Source organism: Brachyhypopomus gauderio, chromosome 8 (genome assembly GCF_052324685.1).
Source record: "Brachyhypopomus gauderio isolate BG-103 chromosome 8, BGAUD_0.2, whole genome shotgun sequence".
Lineage (NCBI taxonomy): Eukaryota > Metazoa > Chordata > Actinopteri > Gymnotiformes > Hypopomidae > Brachyhypopomus > Brachyhypopomus gauderio.
In genome coordinates, this window is record NC_135218.1 from 13,510,354 (window position 1) to 13,531,211 (window position 20,858).

The following is a 20,858-nucleotide window of genomic DNA, read 5'->3' on the forward strand; positions in this document are numbered from 1 at the left end:
GAATGAGAGAAAAGGGAAAATGGTGTTGGAGTGTACGTACGGCATGCTCCACTGTCCTGAGGTGCAGGGCTGTGCGGGACCCTGGGAGCCAGTGGGGGTGCAGTGGGGGTGCAGTGGAGGGAAGATGATTTCAGCAGCTCAGAGCCCTAAAATCCACCACATTATGATCAACAACTCCCATCATACAGAAGACCTGTCAGTCTGTTATGTGGAGATGCCCAGATGAATGGAGAAAGAACAATGGTTGTGTAAGCGCATTTGTGGCACTGAAAATGCTTTAGCTAAAATGCTACAGCAACCGGGCGATAGTGAGATAGTGAGATATCACATACCGGTGAGAAGCTCAAGGATCCATCAAGAGAGCTTATTTCAAAGTTGCACAGAGGATGTATGTTTGTCTTTTAGAAGAATCCATTATTTCTGAGATGTACAGTTGCAGTGTAAAGCATACATATGTCTGAAGCAATAAATTAATGCCTGTTATGTTTCTTGCCTGGCGTTTTTTGTTTTCTTATGAGGAAAATCATCAGAATGGATTTAATTCATCTGAAATATCAACGCTGAGGATAACATGTGTCTGCTTTAAGTGACGTGTGAGGCTTCAACGTAGCAGATGATAACACGTGTCTGCTTTAAGTGACGTGTGAGGCTTCAACGTAGCAGATGATAACACGTGTCTGCTTTAAGTGACGTGTGAGGCTTCAACGTAGCAGATGATAACACGTGTCTGCTTTAAGTGACGTGTGAGGCTTCAACGTAGCAGATGATAACACGTGTCTGCTTTAAGTGACGTGTGAGGCTTCAACGTAGCAGATGATAACACGTGTCTGCTTTAAGTGACGTGTGAGGCTTCAACGTAGCAGATGATAACACGTGTCTGCTTTAAGTGACGTGTGAGGCTTCAACGTAGCAGATGATAACACGTGTCTGCTTTAAGTGACGTGTGAGGCTTCAACGTAGCAGATGATAACACGTGTCTGCTTTAAGTGACGTGTGAGGCTTCAACGTAGCAGATGATAACACGTGTCTGCTTTAAGTGACGTGTGAGGCTTCAACGTAGCAGATGATAACACGTGTCTGCTTTAAGTGACGTGTGAGGCTTCAACGTAGCAGATGATAACACGTGTCTGCTTTAAGTGACGTGTGAGGCTTCAACGTAGCAGATGATAACACGTGTCTGCTTTAAGTGACGTGTGAGGCTTCAACGTAGCAGATGATAACACGTGTCTGCTTTAAGTGACGTGTGAGGCTTCAACGTAGCAGATGATAACACGTGTCTGCTTTAAGTGACGTGTGAGGCTTCAACGTAGCAGATGATAACACGTGTCTGCTTTAAGTGACGTGTGAGGCTTCAACGTAGCAGATGATAGGCCTTTGCCACTTACCAATTGAAAGTGGAAGTACACAACCAAAGTTGTTCCAAATCATGTGCAGTCGTAGGAATTAGACCACCATTCCCATTGTTAAAAGATTTTACAGAACCTTTGCATGGAGTGGAAATCCCTTCAAAAACCAGAACTGCTACAGTGCTCATTTTCATTGGCTGTAATGACCTGCCTAGCCAATGAAAACAAGCCCTCCACACTTTGAATGTTCCTCGGCCTCATGGTTGCCCACAACAGGATCGAGGCAGAGAGCTTTGTGTCATTTTTTCCTAAGGCAGCTGGAACTGCAGTGCACTGTTGCTGTGGAAAGGGAAGGATTCCTCTAGTTTTCTGCAAGGAGTCCAAACACACACACACACACACACACACACACACACACACACACACACACAATGTAAGCACACAGACATCTAGAGTGACCCCCAGAGCTGGGAAGATGATAAGCTTGTCCTCTCCGCTGTGCAGGCAGCCTCTGGGCATGTGTTCATGAAGGATTTAAGTTGTTTTACACATTCAGTTTGTCCATACCTGCCTCCTGTTTAAACCAGAGCAACCACATGACTGCAGTTCAACACTACATGATATGGCCTTTCACTTTAGCTAATAGTCTAGAATCTTGTTAAGCTCGTTAAGGATTTTATTTCACCAGAATTTATGGACTAAGAAAGTCTTACAGAATATGGTATTTAATAATCTCAGAAAGAGATTTTACTACTTTTCGAAATTTCACTTGAGCCTTCATTTTGCCTTTGTATGCCCTTGTCAAATATGCTGAACGACTAGCTGAACGACTTTTTTCAACTTTCATCCATGTTATGTGTGATTTAAACGCGACAGTACGCCGTGCTCACCTCCGACAAAGTATATGTTGTTTTCATCGCCAAGTACCGCGACATTAGGGGGTCTTGCCGTGGCTAGATAGATTAAAGTGACTCAAGAGCACGTCACTCATCGTTTCGAGGACTAAAATAACTACACCAACCCATGTTTTTGTTTTGCTTAGATGATCAATACGTGCCTTGTATTTCGTTGTGAAAATCAGTCCCCTTCGCTATTCCAATAAGCTAATATTTGTGTCTCAAGAGTAATTCGGAATTTATGTTGTCATGAATTGATGAAAATGACAGAATTGATCAGAGGGAGGATGGATCGATCGGGTTTGTGTATTCCACTAAACGCGCACAAGCTGTTCAACGAACGGTTAGATTTGGACAGTGTCTGTAGAGATTTTTGCATGATTTATTAATGTAAACTCCTACATAGGTTTTTGGAAATAACGGGATTTCTTTTTCTTGGAATTGTTGTTCAGTTCAGACAAAACTGTCCACATTCCAGGCAGCTAGTGGACCGGTAGTTCTAGCTTGTGGAGCTTGATTTCTGCATTACTGTAATCAACCACGAGAGGCTAGTCTGGCATGCATTCCGGTCGAGTTTATAGGTTCGCCGCCGCAAGAGCCGTCTAACCACTGTGTCAAACACGACAGAAGTTCAGAGCAGAACACAATTGCTTGACCTTTACTTTTATGTGGCCTACATCCTGAACGGAAAAAGGCTAAACGGGTGGAGGGGGGGTCAACAAATAAAAGTGCAAATAAAATGTCGGCAAATAAAAGTGCATGTGTAACTTATTTATTAAACAAATATCAACCGCTTTTGTTTTCGATTTTTTTTATTATATCTTGCATTTCTGTAGATTTAAGCGGTCGGTTCATCTCGTGGATCAGGTTTTAGCGAATGGGGAGCTTCAGTCTCGTATTTTCTTCGTGCGAGTGCGTGGGCGAGCAGGAGCTGTCCACGGTGCTGTTTCTACCTCTACAGTATTGTGCTGCCTGTGTGACACTTCTGTCCTTCCTTAGCAAAGCAGAGACATGCATTTACAGAAACACAACCAGCGGTTAAGAGTTGATAAGGTTCGGGGGTTAACGTGGGCAACGCTGTTATGCATTTGAAGTAGAAGAGAATGAGAAAGAAAAAAACAGGTGTCTCGTGCCTAATGGGACACAACAACCTGCAGCTTCACGAATGAATATTTACATGTGGATTGTTTCAGCCAGTGGAATACTTGGGCAATGGGCAAGTCTCGGGAAGAACGTTTTAAACGTGGCTCAGCTGTGGTATTTCCCAGACAAAGTACAGGTAAGTACCCTTACAATATTCAATTAGAATTGATTAATTACAGTTCAAGCTATGCATGTTCTGTACTAAAGCGTTGTCTATTGTCTCCATCACATTATAGTGCTTGTTCATTGGACTGCGATCAGTTCAAGTTAAAATTATAGATATGACTCGCTATTTTATAAGTCGAAAAGAATCTCCGTACTAACCGTGGCGTCGACGATAAAACGGGCTTGATTAAAAACACATTGGGATGTGTAGGTACACCTGGAATAATTCGATTGCAAAGACGTAGAAAACATGGAAAATAGAAGTGATGTTCAAGTTTTACGTGCTTATCTCAGAAACATCTTCGGTTTGTATGACGTAATTTGAAGAAAGGGGGCTTCTAACGAACGCTCCAAGGTTTTGAAGGTGTCCACTTCAGGAGTTTGCGCCCTGCCTCCGTGAACGTCAGTATGTCTGCGCTTCTGCTAGTGCAGTCGGAGACAGTGAACTTCAATGAGAAGGAGGGGCTCCTTTATTATTTGATACAATGCATTTCTTTTGTAAGTGAGTTTTAAGCACCGGACCATAGTCTGGAGGTCATTTTGACTTCCGACGGGAATATTAAGTGTTCGCTCTGGTTTTAATGAGGTGTATTAGTTGGGAAACAAGGACTGAAGCCCTGTCACTTTCTGTTCTCGCCAGAATCTCCGCGCTGTCCCCGCTTCATGTTGCATTCAAAAAGGAGTTCAACTCACCTAAACATGTCAACCAAATTTTTGGTCTACTTCTTACTTCTCTCTGTGTTCCGTGCATGGTAAGTGTGATTAATGTCATAGTAATTCCAATTCATGTTGGTGATATATATATATATATATATATGTCCTTAAACGTTAGTATGTTGACTCTATGCTTACTTGTATGACCAGCTCCGCGTTGATGACACAACGTATGAGACCACTTTAGGCTGATGGCTAGCGATAAAGTTTTTAAATGATTTTATAAGTTACCGAAATGTCGGTTTTGGTGATCTGTAAACATGGATTTCTGTCGTTTTCCCTCCTTTGGTTATTTTCTTGATGATTTCCTGCGCCACTTTTTATCTCCTTGAAGTGGTCATCGACTTATTTTCGTGTGTTCTAAGTTCAGGCGATAATCTTCTTCGGTTGCGTATATAGAGTCAGGGTAGTGCGATCTATACTTATACCACCCGTGCGACAGTAAACCGAACAGTTTTGTCCTAAAAGGAAGAGGGTAGCATGTTACCCTAGTAACCGGTTTGGTGGCGTGTAGTGCTGTGTCGATTAAGAGCCTGCATTTCTCTATTTGATGTCATGCACAAAAGAGACTGTTGCAGTTATCTGCGTATGATCTAATCCGCACACCTTATCAGTGTTTATTTATAACACAATTATAAAAAATATTAAAATGTTCCAACTTTGCAATACATTAAGATTGCATAACTTTTACAAATAAAACTAAACTGATATATTTAAAACCGTAATAACATTATAATGTTGGGTAATTACTATTTACCCAAAATAGTTAACACGCATAACGCAGTCACAGCATATTACACATCTGCTCTATTCCAGCACGGGAGATAATAGATACAAAATAGCGAAAGAAAGCATTGAAAGCAAGACAAAAATACGAGATGTAGACTTTATAATCGGCTCATGTAGCCTTAATCGCCCGGGTCCTTTATTTGAATAACTAAGAGATACATGTTATCCCTGTAGTTCTCAAACAATTGCGTCTGAAGAGGAGGAGTACGACGATGTTACTGTCAACCAAATGTTGGCCCCCAGAACCCATGAGACAGATGCAACGCAAATATTGAACAACTTACTGAAGGAGTATGATAAGAAACTTCGTCCTGATATTGGAGGTGAGTGGCTTTCAGAAAACCTTAAGCTACAGAATGGCAACGTTACAAACAGCGCTGTCCAAGGTGCTGAACCACACTTCGCGCGTTGAGTCACACTTGGCACACGTGTGTATACATTTAGTAAAAGAGCACAAATAGAAACAGAGCATGCATTACATGTGCGTTATTTAAAATGGAAATAAAACATGTTGGCTGTTTTCGTTTAGTGTAAAGAAATTATTTTATGGACGTGTTTCTTTTATGTATTTTTAAAAATATAAACACATTCAAACAAAGAGTAAACATAAACCATATCTTTTATTTCCACCTAGTAGTCAGTTTAATATATGTTCAAAAGAAAATGCAGACATATTCAGGGTGAGTCAAAATTATAACCCAGATCAGAAGTTTGTTTTGTATATTTTCCAATTTTTGAAATGTAAAATGGATCCAATCTGCAATTCAAGCAGTTCTTAGTGTACTTGATGTTAGATCTGACTGCAGAAATACCACAAACACAGCATCTCCTCTTGGCAAATCTGTCTGCTCTGCTATTGGTTTTGCAGCATCACAGTGTTACATTGTGCATTATTGGTCTTGAGGTATTAGAGGAATCACAATGTTTGAAAACGTTTATTTAAAGTGACAGATATTTTTCTCAGCTTTGGGGAATCTATTGCATGATGGATGGTAGTCTCAAAGTGACATCTAAGCTGCTTTCTGAAAGACATTGTGTTCACACACACACACACACACACACACACCCTAAGACACATCTTCAGTTATAACTACCACCAAAGATCATGCATATTGCCTTGCATCCACCTTGCCGTAAAATTACGTTTGTTTTTGCTCAGCAGTCAAGTCTGTCAAGAGGAATAAAAATATTGTTACAAAATAATCAAAGATGTCTTTGGATAGCATTGTGGTATATGTGATCACAGCTAGATAGTGAACCAGAGAGTTTCTAAAAAAATGTCTTCCACTCTTAGTCCCTGGAAATGGGGGGACACAGACTGATGGACGCACCTCAGTCTCTAAGCTGTCAACTGAAGTGCACAGTCGGTAAATGAAAGGGTTTCTAATATACTCCTTGCAGCTGGGTTCTCTCTCTCCTTCTCTCTCCCTTTCTCTCTCCATTGCCAACGACATTGTGAGCCTGGGATCTGTCTGGCTGCCTGTCAGTCTCACTGCTCTACCTGTGAAGCCCTTAAATGTCAGTGGAGAATGCTGCACCTGAGAACCTTTTTGAGCATCCAGTTATGGCTCTGACACTCAAAGCAGAAGCTCAGTTTGGTCTAACCTGAAAAAGTGGAAGCAACAGTTGGTTCAGCCTTGCAAACGGCTCCTCGTCTGAGCTGAATGCTTCCTCCTTATAGGAGTTAAGTGTTGTCATATTGTCATTTTCTGAAAAAACAACATTTGGACGTTGGAACAGTTTTTGTTGTCTTTTACATCAGAGAACTAAATCTGTTCCAACTTCCAAATCTGTTTTTGGAATGTTATGCCTATGAGATGGTTACCATTACCACATTTAATATGACATCATGAAAAATAAGACTCCCAACATTAATTATGTTCTTTATACATGTCTAATGTATATTGTAAATTATCCCTGTATACTTCCAGATATAACCACGAGCTCTTTGACAGTTGCAATTTCTCATATGCACAAGCTGTAATTTTAACTTAAAATACAGATAAATTGTATCAGTTCCAGTGACTCACCTGGTAGGGCAGGTAAGAACAGCGAGACATATGCAGGTCTGAGGTCATGGCTTCGACTCCAAGGGAACACACAGTCATGCTGAAATAAATGTTAGTTACTCTGTATGTGAGCATCTGCCATATTCTGAAATATATATGCAGACACCCGTTAGCACGTCATGTACTTCACACGCCGTTTTTGTACAAGCAAATCTCTGGTACATTCTGCTGTTCACCTCATGCTAATCTTGAAAATTAGATTTGGGTTTATTTTATTATGCTCTCATTGGATTTCCCATGAAAGCATATGTTTAGGGTCTAAGTAATGTCTGTGCTAAGCATGGTTAAATTTGATAAAACACTGGTAAGCTGATGGCAGGTTGTGTTCTGCGGTGGATCAGGAGATATGAGCTCCTTTCAGAGCCCATCTGTGAGGCTCACAGGGCTCAGGGCCTTGAGTGATGCACACCAGATCGGCTTCTTTATTAGTATCCATTTTGCTTGTAAATTGGACCACGGGCTCCTCTGCCACACTGACAGTAATGTATTTCTCATTATTGACTTTTAGCTGTTCAAATGACTATCCTACCTCCAAATGATTCGCTCAAACATTTTGTTTGTTGTATTTGTTTTTAATTTTTGGTTCCTTGTGTAGCACAGGGTCCCCATCTGAGGTGAACGTAATCAGGCAGTAACAAGGTTATATTTTAAAAGCTTTTGTTGGGTGTTGCTCTTACATTACCGAGGAACAGGTAATAAAAAACATGAAGATGACTGGACTGTTAAAGGCAATGTATGGGTAAAATCATAGAGAGAAACAATATGAGGGTTTTGGAGACCTGATGAAGATTTCTGGTCTTAAAATTAAATTAAGAAACAAATCTGAACTTAGCTCTGTGGTGCTGATACACAAAACTGGGTTTTGCATGTGTTTTTAAGTTTGTGTCTTAAATACATAGTAGGTAGGCTGTCTTAGTTTTCTTATTGCAATATGGAAAATCTATTGTATAGTGGGTGAATGTACCAAAGTGACATTTAAACTTGAGCGTCTTGAGCTTACATGTTCAAGGACTTTGGGGTCTGGATGTCTTTCTTAGTCATCACATGATTTATGTTCAAATGTAAACAGCGACGCCACAGGGGAACACCGTACTCCAAAGAGTTGATCAGATGGCAATAAAAGCTCAAGGTGTGTGTGTGTGTGTGTGTGTGTGTGTGTGTGTGTGTGTGTGTGTGTGTGTGTGTGTGTGCATGTCTGCACATCCTCATGCTGTTTCTTGAGCTGTTAAACTATTAAACTCTGCCTCGTTCTGCTCTGACTTTTCGATGTTGACCTGGTTTTGATATTGTAGGCCAGGCCTACTGACTGTATGCATGAATTCCTGTGTGTGGGTGTGAACACTGCTGCTATTGGCATATTGGCAACTGCAGTGCCAAAAACCTCATAAAAAAAGAAAGAGTCATCTTTCTGCTCTGAGAAGACGGAAACCCTCAAGTGTGGGTCAGTTTTCTCCTCATTCTCCACAGCAATCCATGCAAAGCACCTAGAAGAAACCATTGCAGGGAATTCCAAAGCCTGCTTACCAAGATCTAGGAGGAATAATCAAATGTGATGTAAGAAGCACTGGCATTAGGGGATGACTCCTGGATGTCAGTGTGAGTTTCCCTCAAGAACCAGACTGCATATGGTGAACAGCAGACCAGCACCAGAAAGATTAGAGCAATCTAGCTGTCCTCTACAGGGACGAAGGCCAGAGAACCATTCCACTTACAGCGTGCTCAGACTGACTAACTGAACAGCCTCATTAGTAGACGCTGGTATGCGTTAGTTAGGAGTCCTCACTTCATTACATGAGACATAGATCAATGGGAAAGGAAAAGAAATAAAATAGAACGATGGGGAGGGGTTAGTGATGGGGGGGTCAGTTAGAGTTAGTGATGGGGGTGGGGGAGTGTGGAGACTGAGAATGAATGAGATGCAAAACAAATGAAGTGCCATAAACAAGCCCAACATGGTTCTAAGATAGTGTGCAAAAATGTGTGTGTGTTTGTGTGTGGACCTGGAATGTGTTGTTCATGGTGTGAGGCTCAACCTCCAGCCACCATCTTGTTGCCAGTAATAGTAACTTCTGTTTCATCACCTACCAAACCACAAGTGTGTATGCGTGTGTCTATGTGCACATGTGTCCCTGTGTGTGTGTGTGTGTGTGTGTGTGTGTGTGTGTGTGTGTGTGTGTGTGTGTGTGTGTGTGTGTGTGTGTGTTTGTGTGTGTGTGTGTGTGTGTGTGTGTGTGTGTGTGTGTGTGTGTTTGTGTGTGTGTGTGTGTGTGTGTGTGTGTGTGTGTGTGTGTGTGTGTGTGTGTGTGTGTTTGTGTGCATTGTGAACCAGTCAGGCAGAACCAAGAGATTTGATTTTCACAGGCGAGCGCAGGTGCACCACCACTCTCTAACATAAACACTGTTCTGATTTCCTCTACTGTGGACCCTCATCTTTCCCTCTCTCTCTTTCACTCTCTCTCTCACTCTCTCTCTCGCTCACTCTCTCACTCACCCTCTACCCTCCGTCACTGCTTCCCTGAAGGCACTGTGCAGAGTGGCGAGACGTGCACACATTCAGCCAGCTTCACATTCACCCGTTCTTGAAGAGACGCAGCTCATGTCAGCACACCTTTGTGTGCTCTGCCGTGCATCTGCTATGAAGTGGCTGAGTTAGGTCATCTACATTTCCAAAGGCACAAGGCACAGCAACAGCCAATCCCTAAGCTGTTCTAGCCACTCATTCCTCCTGCCCCACACACTGTAGTGCAGCCCTGTGTAGTTCGTCTCTCCGTGCCCCGTCTCCTTGGCTTTTTCCAGCCTCCTCCACTCAATGTTGGTTTTTTTAATGACCTTCCCTGCACCGTGTTAGCCACGTCCTCATGTAGCTGGATCTACTGTCCCAGTGTCTGCAGCTGGAGGAAGAAGGTCGGAGTGTGCAGCTAAACCTGCCCGCAGACGTAATGCTAGAGGCTACCAAACTACGAAGAACTGAAATGGACAAACGTCTGTTTTCTATCAATTGCTCAGTGGAGCAATGATTCTCCTTCCTTTGGGAAGCAGGCGTAGCTGTTCCAATTCGCCGGCACTCTCCCCGCGCCCCTCCGAGGTTGTATGAGTCTCCATGCCAGGTTCCATCTCTGCACAGTGAGATCTCACAGCTCACTTTGTGGCCCGCACTACCATGCCTGAAATACAATTTTCCACTAAACCTCACAAACCCCCAGGAAAACTTTATATGAAATGGACATTTTGAACACTGCGCTGTTTCATTTTTAGGAACGATCGCCTGTGTGCGCCTCACGATGGGAGGAAAACAACATGAACAAAACCTTGATATTCTAGCCTTTTATGTTAGAGATGAACGGCTATGAGGCAAATGTACAGAATGTTTGCAGCTATATAAGAGTGTGGGAACATGTTCGGGTATGTTGGGTTTTATCATTTATAGATCGCAGACCTTATGATATTATGGTCCTCTTTCCCACATGAGTGACCGCATGGTTCATTCAGGCCACAGTGTCCCTCCTGTGTGTATTGTGCTTCCCCCAGCAACAGGCGCTCACCTTCTGACTGTGTCTCAATGACTGTATCTCAATGACTGTATCTCAATGACTGTAGCTCAATGACTGTATCTCAGTGACTGTAGCTCAATGACTGTATCTCAATGATTGTAGCTCAATGACTGTATCTCAGTGACTGTAGCTCAATGATTGTAGCTCAATGACTGTATCTCAGTGACTGTAGCTCAATGACTGTAGCTCAATGACTGTATCTCAGTGACTGTAGCTCAATGACTGTATCTCAATGATTGTAGCTCAATGACTGTATCTCAGTGACTGTAGCTCAATGATTGTAGCTCAATGACTGTATCTCAGTGACTGTAGCTCAATGACTGTATCTCAATGACTGTATCTCAATGACTGTATCTCAGTGACTGTAGCTCAATGACTGTATCTCTGACTGTATCTCAATGACTAGTTCAATCACTGTATCTCAGTGACTGTAGCTCAATGACTGTATCTCAGTGACTGTATATCAATGATTGTAACTCAATGATTGTATCTCTGACTGTATCTCAATGACTGTATCTCTGACTGTATCTCAATGACTGTATCTCAATGACTGTATCTCAATGACTATAGCTCAATGACTGTATCTCAATGACTGTATCTCAATGACTATAGCTCAATGACTGTATCTCAGTGACTGTTAATGATTGTAGCTCAATTACTGTATCTCTGACTGTATCTCAATGACTGTAGCTCAATGACTGTATCTCAGTGACTGTTAATGATTGTAGCTCAATTACAGTATCTCTGACTGTAACTCAATGACTGTAACTCAATGACTATAGCTCAATGACTATAGCTCAATGACTGTATCTCAGTTCTTTCTCTCTGTTGCATGTGATCTTTCTGAGGCTGGATGTGAAGTGTGCAAGCACGCCTGTGCTGCTACATACTACGTCTGCCTTCTTGCTCTGTGATTTTGAGGCCAAGACCTGGACATTATACTCAGAATTGAGTTTGCACTCGATCTCTTCCCCAACTGTGGACTTCAGAGTGCTTAACGTCCCTTGTCCTCGGATGAGAACTGGGGCTGAATGACCTGCATAACATATGCGAGCTTAACTGGGCAGCTGCTTGTTGGTCTAATCCTTACACCATTGTTTGGGTTTATTATCTGGGGGCTGCAGCACATACAGTAGGCAGATCGACTTCACTGCACGCAGGTTGCTGCAGTCACCTGGGTCTCTGCTGCTGTGGACTGAGAGGTCCCGTTCAGCTGCCACTCCAGGGGCCGTTACGATGCTATACAAGTAACCAGAATTGTGATAGTGGCCTCTGCAATTCTTTGTGAAATTGCAAAAAGGATTCCAATGGATTGCAATTATAAGCATTGCTACTGCACTATACCCAAGCAATTTTCAGTAAAATGAATAACTGGAAGAATGTTTTCATAAATTATAGGCAATAATGTTCCAAAATAATACTGTCTGTTATTTTTTGAAGAGGCTACCCTATGAACCCCATGAAGCTATTACTAGTGGACTCTAGTGGAGATTGGTGATATTGCCAGATGAGAATTGTAATAGGCATTAATTATCATAGTTAATAGCAATATTTACATGGTTTTCTACAAAGATGTCTTTCATGAGTCCTTTATTTTCATTATTGTAATGTTCATGTGAGTTTGTTTAGGCAGTGTTTTGCACAATACGGGACAGACAAGCAATCAAGCCACACATCTCATCAGCACACACCAGATTCAGGAGCCCAAGATCCAAACGGAGTGAGTTCTAATGACTCTAAGGCTACCTCCTGGATAGATTATGGAAGAGAGATTAACAAATATCATTGTGCTTTCCCGGATGAGCTTGATTTTGTGCCAGTGCATCTACATTCACAATGACATGTATTGCTTTTTTTTATCAGCGTTTGTCCTTATGCCTTACAAAATGGTCTGTGAGCAGATTCCACCACAGGTTATAGTTCTATTCATGAAACTGTTTCAGTTATGGCTGTGACATGGCAACATCTCAGCATGTCATTTCTATACCCTAATACAGCACTGCCATAGTAGAAACAGCTTCTGCAGAATGGAATATATGGTCATTAAAAGGCACACCTCAAAGTACATGTCAAAAACTTTGTGACATTAAATAGGCGATATATCAACATTGTAGATGGATTACTTCGTTAGCAAGATATTTCCTGTTTATAATATTTTTTTCATTTTTTTCTTCTCTAGATCTTTTTATGTCCTTATAATTAATGCTTCCAAATGTGAGTTTTTAAACTCCATTCCCCAGAAACCGCAGCCCTGTGTCGTTTCTAGGGCAGTCGAGCTAGAGATGTGTGAACTTATTCAGATGCCTAAACCAGTACTTATGCCAACTGTCTAGAATCCAGGAAGTAAGACATAAGAGATGATGAAGATAAGTATTTTTAAAAAGCAACAGTTAGAGGGCTAGTACTCCAAAAATGAGGATTAATGCTTTTTCCTCACTTCCTCCCTCCCTCTCTCACCCTGTTCCCCTTACGTGTGTTCTGTTCCAAAAGCTTAGTGGACCAGAGCCTGGTCAGTGAGTGGCCGTCAATGGATGACTTCCAAGAGTCAGAGTAACGCCCTGCCATGCCCCCTTGCTTACATTACTTCGGTCTCCCTCCCCACTGAACACACGTTCTGGGTCTTGGCATGAATATCAGCCCCGGCCTTTGAATATTTCAGAAACCCTTGACATTTCCTCCCCTAATGAGCCCCACACACAGACACAGAGCCACAGCAGTCTCAGAAGAGCCTCAGAGTCCAGCCTCATTAATCCAGATACGTTTGGCTTCCAGGGTGAAAGCACCAGTCCAGGCCACCCTGATGGTTTCTCTGTGTAGCTGCAATTTATTTAGCAGAGCAATCTCTCCTAGTGCAGCAGGTGTGAAGAAAATCTGAGGGAGCTGATTAGCAGGACATGGTAAGCACGATCAGACACACTTAGCATCCAGAAATGGCGTACGATAAGCCGTAAGTCCCCAGTTCTGCACCTTCTGGAATTAAAGGTTAAAGTTATTGTAGATTTGCATGGCTATATAGAATCAGAAATGTGACATGGAGATATGATAATGAGAACTCAAACTGCCATTACAACTTCAGTTATTTATTCTCATCCCTATGTAAACCTGTACAATACTCCAGTAAAGTGGACTCAGTTCATCTGGACACAAGCTCATTTACCCATCATCCATCCAAATGACTTCTTCAGTTTCAGCTAGCTGTAAAGACCCCATGACTTAAATATTGATATTTGGCATAATGACTGAAACCAACCCCAATACATAATGATAGAACCAGTGATCAGTTCAAATTGACCATTATTATAAAGGCCATGTATGCTGTTCACAATCGACTGGGTATGAAGCAGTTGCAATCAGGGCAATCACCATCATAAGATGGTGAAAGATGTACCCTTAACACCACCCCCATTCAGAGATGGACATTCCCTTTTTACGTAAATGGATTCTTTGACTCCCTGTTCAAACCAGGACTCCTCCTTATCTAGAATGTCCAGTAGTAATTCTATATGTGGCGATGTAGCATAACAATGCACATTTTCCAAACACTGCATGTCAGTGGCTTTCAAAGTCCAAAACACGCTACGCTAAAAATCGATCCTCCCCCAGGACTGTTTCTCATGGCACAAATCAAGCAATATAGTCTATGCTATCAATTGCCAGGGGGATTGTGGAGAATCGTACATTGGGGAAACCAAACAGCCACTTGTGTATCGTATGGAACAACACAGAAGAGCTTCCCCATCAGGCCATGACCACCTACAGGCCAGTGGCCATTCCTTCATGGATGAAGATGTGAAAATTCAGGATAGGCAGGAATGCTAGTTTGAACAGGGCGTCCAAGAAGCCATTTACATCTTGGATTCTACTACCTGGATTAGTGAGTATCCACTAAGCAGACATAACACTGTATAAATTTAGATTTTTTTTCCAAATAAAAGTGAATGCAGGAAATAAGGAAATTAGAATTTTGCCCTTTTTTAGGGGACCAGATTATATTAACAAAGTACCAGGCATGTTTCTGCAAAACCAGCTGGTCAGCCCTTTAGGCTCTTTAGGCCCTTTAGGCTCTTCAGGGCCTTCAGGCCCTTCAGGGTGACCAGCTGCTCTCGGACTTGCATGTGTAATTCTCCTTCTGCTCTGCTCTACACACACATCTCTGTTCTTGAGCACTTTCTGGGGCAGACAGGATGTTTAAGGAGGCGGCAAGACGGCGCAGCAGTTGTACTCCATCAGCTGTGCTCCATCAGCTGTGCTTCATCAGCTGTGCTCCATCAGCTGTACTCCATCAGCTCAGCTGTGCTCCGTCAGCTGTGCTTCATCAGCTGTGCTCCATCAGCTGTGCTCTGTCAGCTGTGCTTCATCAGCTGTACTCCATCAGCTCAGCTGTGCTCCATCAGCTGTGCTCTGTCAGCTGTGCTTCATCAGCTGTGCTCCATCAGCTGTGCTCTGTCAGCTGTGCTTCATCAGCTGTGCTCCATCAGCTGTGCTCTGTCAGCTGTGCTTCATCAGCTGTTCTCCATCAGCTGTGCTCCATCAGCTGTACTCCGTCTGCTGTGCTCCATCAGCTGTACTCCATCAGCTGTGCTCCATCAGCTGTGCTCCGTCAGCTGTACTCCGTCTGCTGTGCTCCGTCAGCTGTGCTCCATCAGCTGTGCTCCTTCAGCTGTGCTCCGTCAGCTGTGCTCCATCAGCTGTGCTCCTTCAGCCGTGCTCCATCAGCTGTTCTCCGTCAGCTGTGCTCCTTCAGCTGTGCTCCGTCAGCCCGCTGCTGGGACCCTCACTCGCACCCACATCTCCTCTGTTCCATCTGACGCTAAGCCGCACCTCCTCAAATGCTGTGTGAGTTGTTATCACAGGCTGTGTCTGCCCAGGCTTTTAATTCCTCTCTGTGGGAATAATGAAATGACTTGCCATGACAGTGGCAGTGTGATATCATTCACACTAGTTAGGACTCTGGCCACCAACATTGTATGTAAGTAGCTTCACTGTCAGTACATGTCAAGCTAATTGACAAGCTAATTGATGCGATCCCCTCCCTCTGCCAATAGAGGAACACATTGGGGTCTCTACCTTGGACACCTGATTAAGGAGCTTCATTGGTGGCATTGCACTACTTACAACTGCCTTCCCATTCTGAGCTGAATTGCACTGGGATTACAGTGCGAGTTGCACTGCTTACGGCTTGAAATAAGTATCCATTTTCTTATTGGAAAAGAAGAACTGCTCCTTGTAGCATAAACAATATGAAACAGTAGTCCAAAAACATAAAAACATAGATATGTTTCAGACATTTTGGAGACCCTTTCATACTTATATTACTGACTTGCATCAGAAGCTAATTTAGGAGGAGAAATATATAATAAAAAAACAGAATTCCTGTTAGTCTAATCTGGACTGTAGAGGCATCAGAAAGAGGCCTGTTCTATTACCCCAATGAGAAATGACGGGGTCGGGGGCAGTGCATGGTCTGAAAGGGAAGAGAGTAAAATGGAGAGGGGGGAAAAAGAATAGATAAAAAATGCATAGAGAAGATGGGAGAAAGATGTAAGTATAATTTAGAGGACAAAGAATGAGAGAGTGAGAGAGAGAGAGAAAGAGAGAAGACCTGTTGGCTACACTGGTCTATATCATGTGCATGTCATTCTCTATAATACCTCATATAAGTCTCAATGGGGAACATCAATACAGACCCATTATGATATAAATGTCTCCTCTGACAGGCTGTTATCTGGTCACAGATCAGCTCTTTTTTCCCGGGGCAGTTTTTCAAGCCCCCGTCCCAGCAGTCCCTCAGCAAGGCCCATCAGGGGTGTGCACAGTAAAATGGCCACTTCTGCACCCCCCAACTACCCCCAACAACCCCCAACCCCAGAAGGTGTTCTTCCGGTCTCCAACAACAACCAGTGTTACAGAAGCAGAGGAGGGCAGATGGCTGGCAGCATACATCCTGAGACAATGTTTCTTTTTAAATAACATACCAGCTCAGCCCTGTCTTTTGTTCTTTGCTTGACATTTATATATCTGGACTGTACCATAATTTAGAGAACATGGAGTATCATTCAATTTATTTCTTGAAACAACTGTAAAATTGGTCACGTATGTCTCAGTTACAATGCCATACACAACAGTGGACACACACAAAGTACATTCTGTGAAATTGGTGGTCTAATTATCATCATTACAAAACTGCTACAACTATAATCACATGGTATTTGATTCGTTTAAATGCTGTCATGTTTATACAAACTATACCAGGCACACTCTTGTATTAGCCTCAGCGTTCAACTTTCAAATTGAGTTCCTCCAGGTAATTTGGCATGTGATCCATCAGATTGATAAGCTATAAGCTATTTCCTGACCCTGGAGTTTAGGTCAGATAAATCGGTTGATGCACAATTAGTGCTTGCTGCCAGCACAATAATTACCTGCCGATTTCTGATACTTATTCTTGGCGGGTCTGCCTGTGCATCAGTGTCTCTTTAGCATTCTATGTATGTCCCTCTGCATACTTCTGAAATACAACGCAGGGTTGCCAACTCTCACGCATTGAGCGTGTGACACACGCATTTGACTGTCTTCACACGCTCACACGCCACACATCCGATTTCTCACGCCGAAAAAAAAATCTATTTTATTTACCTCTGATCCATATCTATCATTCAATGAGTTAATAGTTCGCTCTGGTGCGAATCAATCGACCGATCATGATATAATACTTAATTTGTGTCCATTCCATTCAAATCTCACTCCAAGTGATCTTGAAAAGTTGGCAACCTTGCTACGTATGGTGCTTTACAGCCTGGCACACAAAAACAAAGAAAAAATCCCATCCATGGGTTAGAAAGAACACAGAATATTTAAAGAGAATTAGTGAAATCAGGGTCTAACACAGTCCCCATGCAGTCACATATTTAGATCAATGCAGCCTCTACTCAGTATTAAAATTGGAGAGAGCAGAAATCCTTGGCTTGTCTCAGAGCAATTGGAAATTGGAATTTGTGTTGTTTGCTCTTCAATACCACTGCGTGAAGGATTTCAAAGAGAATCAGAAAACGTAAACATACATAAGGACTCAGTTCTGAAACACACAGGGTTAACACACTCACCAGACAAATACGGAAACCCAAATGTCTATGGGAAACTCACATCGCAAGCGTGCAAATCATTCAGTGGAGGAACAGCAAACTCCTTCCTGCTGCCAAGTTCCTATCACAGGTTCCTGGAGGTTAATGAGCAGGTGCATGAACATATCCATGGAGGAGCACACGTTTCTAATGGAGCCATTCGCACCACAGAGTTGAATCTAATTAAGAAGTAACACCAGCAGATCTCTGGAGCTGCTCAGGCCACTCTGACCCTGCCGTGCCTTCCCCTACCACATCCCAGGGTGATGAAACCATCGACAGGAGGGGACCCACATGCAGGGTGTAAAGAATTACTAGAGAGGAAACAGGCTGAAAACACTATCAAAAGCCCCCCCCCCCCCCCCCCCCAAAAAAAAAAAAAAAAAAAAAAAAACTAAACAATAGGCTAAGATCAGAAACATGAAGAGAGAGCAAATGTACAAAATCACAAGTCCAAAATTGGAAGACAAAGAGAAAAACAGGTGTGAAACGCTGAAAAACACTCAGTACGACAGCAGTAGGCAAACGTTACTTGGCAAGGAGCGATGGGATGAGATTACTTTGGGAAGTAATTAGGGGCAGACTGGTTAGTATTCAGGTAAGGCTGATCAGCATGGGTGTGGTTGGTTGTGTGGTGGTTGACTAGGACGACGTGACACAGATCTTCTGTCCTTCTGGAAGACAGCAAACTTATCATCATCTCGTGCTGGCCGCCATCTCGCTCTTGGAGAATGTCCCGCCTTTAAACTCCAGCAGGTGACGGGAATCTCTCAAGCTGCTGATGACGTTGCAGCATGCAGCCCAGTGTCTCTCTGCTCTCAGCCAAAGTTGCAGATTGCGCAAATGGGGAAGTAAATCCACCAATTTGTTCGAGCGATCTCTCGATATGGTTCCAGCCCAAAATTGCGAATTAATTCGCCCGTCGGTTCATTTTTGTCCATGTCTCATTTCTGCTACTAGCAAAAAGGCAGAGGCACTTGATCTGAGCGATGAGAACAATGAAGACAAGCCGTTTTCAAAAAGGCACACGGCCCCACGGCAGCGTCGAGGACGAGGAACGTGAGAAGAGAATGCTCTGATAGAGAATCCATTAAAATAGAAAACTCGAAAGGAAATGGAAAATTCTGCCTGCATCTCTCATTGGTCCACTAAGTGTGACTCTGGTGAAGAAGCAGTACTTCTAGCAGGCCCTGGGCTCCAGGAGTGGTGTGCTGACCTACCTGACTTATCACTCCATGTCATTACTCTCTGCCAGCCCCAACATGGCCACCTAATTATTCCACTTGAGCATGTTCTCAGTGGGGAGATACAGTCTTCCCTAAACCCACCTATACTGAATACAGCATCACTGAATAATCTCTTATAGTACTGTTTTGTGTCAACCTGGACTTGAACTGAACAGTGCAGGTCTGGTGTGGCTTACGTAGGTGTATTTGGAGTGAAAATATATCTTGTAACATGTATCAAAACATCATTGATCTTATAAAATAATAAAAAAAAAAACAGTTAAATAGTTTTAATTTAAAGTAATATCTGATGGTAACTCACGACTTTATATTTGGAATCCCTCCTCGTGCTGTATACAGTTTAAAGGTCAGCCAACACTGCTTAGATTATAATTCTGAATGAATTACAAAGGTCTTCAGGAATTGCTACTACGGCTGGAAAGTAAGACTGTCCAACCGCTGAATAATTTAGCAGTATGCACTCTGTAGTCCTCTGTAATCAGTTTATTAAATCCATGTGGTCATTATCTTGGAACCATTTGTTTTTGGAAGTATTCATATATACTGTAATAAGTGCCCTCGGAAGGAACCCTGGTGCAAACATATTCCATTTAAATGAACAGTACACTGTAGAGTGCTGCAGGTCTCCATTCACCTGATGGACATATCAAAGTATATATATTTTTCTCTAAATGGTCACATCATTATTCAGATTATAGGTCTGTATTTAGAGAGTCTTAATGGCTGTTTATGAGGTCATGCATATTATCACTTCTGTGCCTTCAGTTGGTCTGTTGGCATATTAATTAGCATATTTATGGTAATTGTGGATAGATGGCTTTGCACATTAACTGATCTCTGGCAAAGTGCACACAGTGAGATAAATAAGCAGTGCTCTGCCAGGTCCCCGTCACGAGACCATGAGGGTTAATTTGTGCAAATGTACTTCTCCTCCATGATGATGAATCTGCTGAATTTAAAAATGGTCCTACCACAGTTCTCTGACAGGGTCACTTGACAAACAAGATGCCCCTGCCTTGATTGCTTCCCCCCTGGTGTGGCCGCTCTGTAAAGCCGCCGATGTGTTTTAATGAATTTAGAGCCATTATGGAGTTTAATCTTGTCCTGGTTGCGAACATGGCAGACTCACACCCTTCCCCCGCCTAGCAAGCAACTGCCCACTTCAGAGCAAAATGCAGTGCAATGCGATTAGAAGGCTGTGAAATTATGAGACAACATTTTTTTGTAGATTGTCAGTTATAATTTGTTTAGCCATGAGAATAAGAAAAGAAATCCTTTTTCCCCACGAGCGTGCTCTGCTATGCGTCTGCTCTCCCCAAAAGCTTCTTCTCTTTCCACTTCCTTTCACGTTCTTCTACTCTACTGTGGACTCTTCACTCCCACCCCCATCTTACTTTATTCTGCATGAGACTCCCGGGCTGAAAAGGGGGCCCACTCCGGCCCTGCCCTGGCCTAACACTAACCCTGGCCTAACACTAACTCTGGCCTAACCCTAATCCTGGCCTAACCCTATCCCTGGCCTAAACCTAACCCTGGCCTAAACCTAACCCTGGCCTAACGCTAACCCTGGCCTAACCCTAACCCTGGCCTAACCCTATCCCTGGCCTAAACCTAACCCCAGGCCTCTTCATACCCATTCTGCTTTTCCATTTTGCTTGTGGCTCTGAAACACAGGCCAGTCTACCCCACTCCCCTGCTGTATCATCGGTGTGTGTTGTGTGTGTGTGTGTGTGTGTGTGTGTGTGAGAGAGAGAGAGAGACAAACACACACACATATAATAGGCATCTGGGCAGATCCAGGCCCTGCTAGCTGGTCT

General features: G+C 42.9%; 1 protein-coding gene across 4 annotated transcripts in view; it reads left to right on the plus strand.

Annotated features, from left to right (window-relative positions):
- Positions 1-3,230: 3,230 nt before the first annotated feature.
- Positions 3,231-20,858, plus strand: part of gabrg3 (gamma-aminobutyric acid type A receptor subunit gamma3) — an 80,013-nt gene continuing 62,385 nt past the window's right edge. For 2 of the 4 annotated variants that reach the window (XM_077014711.1, XM_077014714.1), the window contains exons 1-3: positions 3,231-3,521; positions 4,191-4,302; positions 5,228-5,376. In XM_077014711.1, coding sequence (XP_076870826.1) covers positions 3,455-3,521; positions 4,191-4,302; positions 5,228-5,376 — 328 coding nt within the window. In that variant the 5' untranslated portion in view covers positions 3,231-3,454. Of the gene's footprint in view, positions 3,522-3,937; positions 4,049-4,190; positions 4,303-5,227; positions 5,377-6,410; positions 6,421-20,858 lie in introns of those variants that run through there. The other 2 variants (XM_077014712.1, XM_077014713.1) reach the window with 2 other exon arrangements.